At 43.9% G+C, this 6,155-nt stretch overlaps 1 protein-coding gene across 1 annotated transcript in view; it reads right to left on the bottom strand.

The window, feature by feature from the left end:
- Nucleotides 1-6,155, bottom strand: part of LOC105911057 (lipoxygenase homology domain-containing protein 1) — a 45,821-nt gene that overhangs the window by 15,416 nt on the left and 24,250 nt on the right. The window contains 17 exon segments of the mRNA XM_042709440.1: nucleotides 377-473; nucleotides 720-929; nucleotides 1,231-1,385; nucleotides 1,575-1,737; nucleotides 2,093-2,209; nucleotides 2,466-2,570; nucleotides 2,572-2,648; nucleotides 3,096-3,179; nucleotides 3,182-3,226; nucleotides 3,229-3,258; nucleotides 3,764-3,805; nucleotides 3,808-3,874; nucleotides 4,010-4,106; nucleotides 4,295-4,486; nucleotides 4,774-4,907; nucleotides 5,097-5,292; nucleotides 5,457-5,821. Of these exon segments, the coding sequence (XP_042565374.1) occupies nucleotides 377-473; nucleotides 720-929; nucleotides 1,231-1,385; nucleotides 1,575-1,737; nucleotides 2,093-2,209; nucleotides 2,466-2,570; nucleotides 2,572-2,648; nucleotides 3,096-3,179; nucleotides 3,182-3,226; nucleotides 3,229-3,258; nucleotides 3,764-3,805; nucleotides 3,808-3,874; nucleotides 4,010-4,106; nucleotides 4,295-4,486; nucleotides 4,774-4,907; nucleotides 5,097-5,292; nucleotides 5,457-5,821 (2,176 nt within the window).

Below are 6,155 nucleotides of genomic sequence, written 5' to 3'. Positions count from 1 at the left end.
AGCATAGCTCCAGAAGGGGTTCTAATGACAATGTTAATATGGAGCAGGAACTTGATTCCTATCATCCATTTCAATTTAGTAAAGTGCCCTCTCTGGGCCTGTGTTATGTCACGGGGGAGAGACGGCCCTAATGCGCTTAATGGGGTAATAAATACCTACTTGGTGGTATCATACACACAGTGAGGTCTGGTATAGTTCCAGAGAGATAGAGATATGACACTTATTCATTGCTTCAGAATATTCAACATCAGTGTTAATACTTCAACAATTGTAAACATTATTAAATAAAAATGTGTTAATTTACTAATTTAAATAATGGTTTATAAATATATATTTATACATTATATGTATTATATGCTTGGGTGTCTTTGCTTACATGAATTGTCTTCCTCGTCTCTGCTGTCTTTGTCCCTCTGGTTCATGTTGCTGTCCAGTCCCCCTTTGCCACTGTTATCCCTGGAACCCTCATAACTCTACAAAGACACCCACACATTTCAATACGTGACTCAAATGATGCACCTTTCCTCTTCATTACTCTCTCTCTCTCTCTCTATCTCTCTCTCTCGCACACAAACACACACACGCACACACACACACACACACACACGCACACACACCCTCTCACACACACACACACACAAACACACAAACACACACAAACACACACACACACACACACCCATACACACACACACACACACACACACACACACACACACCTTTTCATAGATCACTCTGCAGCATCTCATGTCCTCTCTCTTTCTGGACAGCCAGCGTTCACACACGAAGAGGAAGTCCTCCTCCGTTTCCAAGTCGATCACTTCCAGGTCCTCCAAGTACCAGTCAGGACTCAGCAAGCTGTTGTCATGGCGAATGCGGATCTTAAACACCTGTCCAAGGTCTACAGCCTCTAAGGTAAACTCATCCACCTAAAATGAAAAGCACACCATCATCACCAGCAAGGCTTTGGGTGAGAGGGCCTGTATTTGTGTGTTTACTCCTTTTGTACATGTAATTCACATGAAAGTATGTGACTTTTTGCACTTTGCCTATGTATGTTTGTATGTATGTTTGTATGTATGTTGTATGTTTGTATGTATGTTTGCATGTATGTTTGTATGTATGTATGTATGTATGTATGTATGTATGTATGTATGTATGTATGTTTGCATGTATGTTTGTATGTATGTTTGTATGTATGTTTTTTTTATGTTTCTCCTTGTGTCTTACCGCTCCTCTCTCGAACTTGTTGCTGTTAGTCGCTGATTGGCTGAGTTTGCGCTCCCCCGTGTCCCCCAGATCTCCATAGATGGTGAGGAACACATTGGCATCCGTCCCTGCCCCATACATCTCCCCTGTTCTCACGATCACTTTATATTCGTGAGCTACGCCCACCATTCACACACAAACACAATCATGCACATGTGCATGTTAATAACCAAACATATGGAATGTATACATCTTTTGAATCATCAAAATCAATCTGCCCTGAGTCAGTCTTCTCAGACTACATTAGAGTACTACTACACTTACTACGCAACACCAAGACAAAAACAAATAAACAAAAGACGTACTCTCTAGAGCATCGTCCACCTCAATCTCTGAGACTCTGAGGGTTCCATCTCGTGCGAGTTTCTCTGTGATGATGTCAGAGGGCACCAACTCACGAACCGTCTCCCCGTCATCTTCTGAGGTGGCCAGCCATCTCTCACATGGAAATATTAATGTCTCTGAACCCTACACAAACACACACAATTCCTCTTTAACATTGTTTTGTATCATTGTGTGAAACTTTCACATCCTCGGACACATATGATGCTTATAAAAATAAGGCAGTGCCATGTGGCTTTTTTCATGCATTTGTGTGTGTGTGTGTGTGTGTGTGTGTGTGTGTGTGTGTGTGCGTGCGTGCGTGCGTGCGTGCGTGCGTGCGTGCGTGCGTGCGTGCGTGCGTGCGTGCGTGCGTGCGTGCGTGCGTGTGTTTGTGTTTGTGTTTGTGTGCGGGTGTGTGCGTGTGCGTGTGCGTATGTGTATGTGTATGTGTATGTGTGTGTGCATGCGTGCATGTGTATGTATGTGTATATGTGTGTACCTTTCCCTTCCTCAGTAATCTTCTGATCTCAATGCGGTCCAGGTGCCAGCCTGGATTCACTCCACGGTTGTCATGACCAACGCGAATCTTCTCTATAATATCACCGATATCCTCCAGCTGTGAGAATGTACACGTCCATTACTGACATCCATGTTGATGTCATTTATGTCAAGTCACTGAAATACAACTGTATGACAGTCAGCAAAACTAGACGATAAGAGTGAGAAACTAGAATACAAACAAAATCCACACAGAGCAGGGTGAATGGTGTGTGTCTGAGTGTGTGTGTGTGTGTGTGTGTGTGTGTGTGTGTGTGTGTGTGTGTGTGTGTGTGTGTGTGTGTGTGTCTGAGTGTGTGTGTGTGTGTGTGTACCTCTACAATGAACATGTCCTCTCCACCTCTTTTGAAGTACATTTTCCTCTCTCTCTTGTTGACACATAGAGCCTTCTGGTGGGTGCACACACCATTACAACCATACCAGAACAATAAACACATCTGCATCCGTCCCCGCCGGCAAAGAGTCAGTGGTGAAAACCTTAATCTCATATGGAACATCTGGAACAAACACACAAAACACATATGCGCACATGTAAACACACAAAGCACATATGCGCACATGTAAACACACAACACATATGCGCACATGTAAACACACAAACAACATATGCGCACATGTAAACACACAAACACATATGCGCACAGGTAAACACACAAACACATATTCGCACATGTAAACACACAAACTCATATGCGCACATGTAAAAAATAGACAGGGGGGCTACCCATACGCAAACATTATTCACATTTCTGGAGCAATGTGTAGTGGATAGCTAACATCTCTGTTAGTGTTGGTATATGTGACCAGCAGGGATACTTTTACATCTTACTCTCTTACTTCAGTCGTCACACACACACACACACACACACACACACACACACACACACACACACACAGACACATGACATACACACAGACAGACACATACACACCATAGTCCTCACAGGGTGTGTATTGTTGTGTCTGCAGGTGGGCTGGGTTGAGGTCTCGCTCGATGGCTCCGTCCTCCTCTCTGCGGTCCAGCCACAGGCACAGGGGAAGACCAGGAGCTCGCCCAGCGATGGAGCATCAATCCAACCCAGTCCAGAAACCAGCCTGGAGATCCACCTGAAACACTCAAAGATATACATGCTTATAAACACACAGGTGTACATACACATCATGCTTATAAACACACAGTTTAACATACACATCATGCTTACAAACACACAGGTGTACATACACATCATGCTTATAAACACATAGGTTGTACATGCTTATAAACACACATGTGTACATACATACAGATCCCATCATACGATAAACACACAGGGTGTACATACACAGATCCCATCACGATCATACTTAAACACACATGTGCAGCATACATACAGATCCATTACAATCATACTTATAAACACACATGTGCAAGCATACATACAGATTCCATCACATCAGGCAGGATACACAAGGTGCCACCAGTGGGTATTGGCCTTAAGGTTTCAGGTCTTAGGGGACCATGACATACATACCATGGTGAAATGAATGACAATGTTATCATATAGCAGTGCTTGTTTGTTTGTTGTTTGTGGTGGAGTGAATGGGTACATTTGAGCTTGTAACATTCATGTACCTGAGTTGTCATGACCAATACGCAGCCGCTTAAGTTTACCGAGTCCACGGCCTCCACTGTAAACTCATCAATCATCCACCGCCTCAAACTTATTTTATGGTTCTTTGAGGCCTCAGGTTAATGATCCCTGCAAACGAGGAAAACACTCGCCATTCATGTGTACATCTTATTTCCCCATGAACATACAACATATATAATGAACAAAAGGAAAAGAATGAGGAAAGCAGACTGTGTGTAAATAAGTGCAAAAATATGGTTTTCACCTGTGTCATCTTTGGTGCCATACATGATGGCGTAGACATTAGCATCAGTCCCAGCATACTTTTTATCACCTGTCTTTACTCTCACAGTAATTGGTTGACATGGCTATAAACACAGAGATACACAAATATGGATTATTTCATGGACCACACTCAATCCTACGGAATCCCACAGGACACCAACAAAACTGTAACAATTCTTTATCTGTGGTGTGCTGTAATGTACATTCTGTAATGGATGTGTGTTGTCGGGTGACTGTATGATTGAGGCCCCAGTGTGTGTGTGTGTGTCGGACCTTTTTGCTCGAGGCCCAGAGTGGCTGAAGAGGGCGCCCCTCCCTCCTCGTCTTCCTCCTCCTCTTCCTCTCTGTGCATAAAGGCCTTGTCCACTGGCACCAGCTCACGGGCAATCTGCCCGTCATCCTCATCTACAGCCAACCACCTCATGCAGGGGAAGTAGTACCTGGCGTAGACACGCACACACACACACACACACACAGATACATAAATGTAAAGTACTTTATCCTATATGGCACCGACAAAGACAAAGGAATATTAAAAGAAAAACTCCATATACCAACGTCCTTTTGAGTTTTCTGCTAGAGCAAATGTCAGGTATCTACGTACAAACTCAAGGCTCTGTTGCAAACAGTACATTTTTAAACATGCCCTCTCTTGTCTGCTTTCACAGCTGAGCTCCATATAGCTGAGTTTGTGTTTGTGTGTGTGCTTTTCTGGAGGGGAACTCACGTTGTCTCATCCTTTGCATCAATGATCTCAACACGATCCAGGAACCAGGCAGCATTTGCGTTGCTGTTGTCATGGCGAATGCGCAGCTTCTTCAGTGGCCCGAGGTCAAGTGCATAGACCGTAAACACGTCCTCCTTAGAGAGGCATCATTGGAGAGCAAAGGGGTTAGAAAATACAACCCCCAAACAAATATTTAAATCTGTGTGTGTGTGTGTGTGTGTGTGTGTGTGTGTGTGTGTGTGTGTGTGTGTGTGTGTGTGTTGTGTGGTGTGTTGTGTGTGTGTTTGTGTGTGTGTGTGTGTGTGTGTGTGTGTGTAGAGCACCTGGTTACGCTCAAACTTGTTGAGGTTAAAGGACTTGCGCAGGTGTCTCTCTCCTGTGTCTGCACTCTCCCCGTAGATGTTGACAAAAACTTTGGCATCGGTCCCTGCACCCCATGAATCCCCGGTAAACACATGCACTTCATATGAATTATCTGCATAGACACAAACACACACACACAAGTGCACATTAACATAACTGGGAGTGAGTGATGCCACATCCCCTCCTCATATAAGGTCAGAAAACGTTTCTTTGCTTACAAATACAGCTGGGAATTGATCACTGAAATTGAACTGAACTGAATAAAAAGAGTCTCTATTTGTTTCTCTGCCTTTGTTTCTCTCTCTCTCTTTCTCTCTCACTCTCTCTCTATCGTCATACCCTCAAGCTCGTCGTAGTCGTCTGCCCTTAGCTCCAGCACGATCTCTCCATCGTTCTCGTCTCGAGCGAGCCAGCGTCCGCACGTGAAGGTGAAGGTCTGCACCACATCCCTCCATTCCATCACAACCTCCTCTACTTCCTCTCCCTTCTTTTTCTTCTTCTTTTTCTTGTCCTTCTTGTCCTCCTTCTTCTCCTCCTTCTTGTCCTCCTTCTTCTCCTCCTTTGGCAATAGCGCCATGATGAGCCGCTTGACGTAGACGGTGTCCAGGAACCAGCCGTCGGCCACGCCCGAGCCATCATGCCCAATGCGGACCTTAAAGACCCGCCCCACATCCAGAGCCTCGATCTGGCGCATCCAATCACAAACAAGAACATGTACGTGAATGTCTATTAAAGAATGGCATTATCTATCTCATTCCACACTTTACCACTTAACACTTTGCAGTTTGCAGTTGCTAACAACATCACACACAAATATCACGTACGTTTAGTCAATAGACACAGGACACCTATGTTATTTACACCAGTCAACATGAACTTTGAGGTGACTTTGTATAGAAACACATGTATTTCAATACTTAGTAGTCATACAACTATTAGACAACTAAATTACAAAAAAAATCCCAACTCACTTGTTTATTTTACATTTTTAGAGTAGAGGTAACAAATGAGTAACACAA

Source organism: Clupea harengus, chromosome 12 (genome assembly GCF_900700415.2).
Source record: "Clupea harengus chromosome 12, Ch_v2.0.2, whole genome shotgun sequence".
NCBI lineage: Eukaryota > Metazoa > Chordata > Actinopteri > Clupeiformes > Clupeidae > Clupea > Clupea harengus.
The sequence above is the reverse complement of the archived record's forward strand: the minus strand, read 5'-3'. Positions and strand labels throughout refer to the sequence as shown.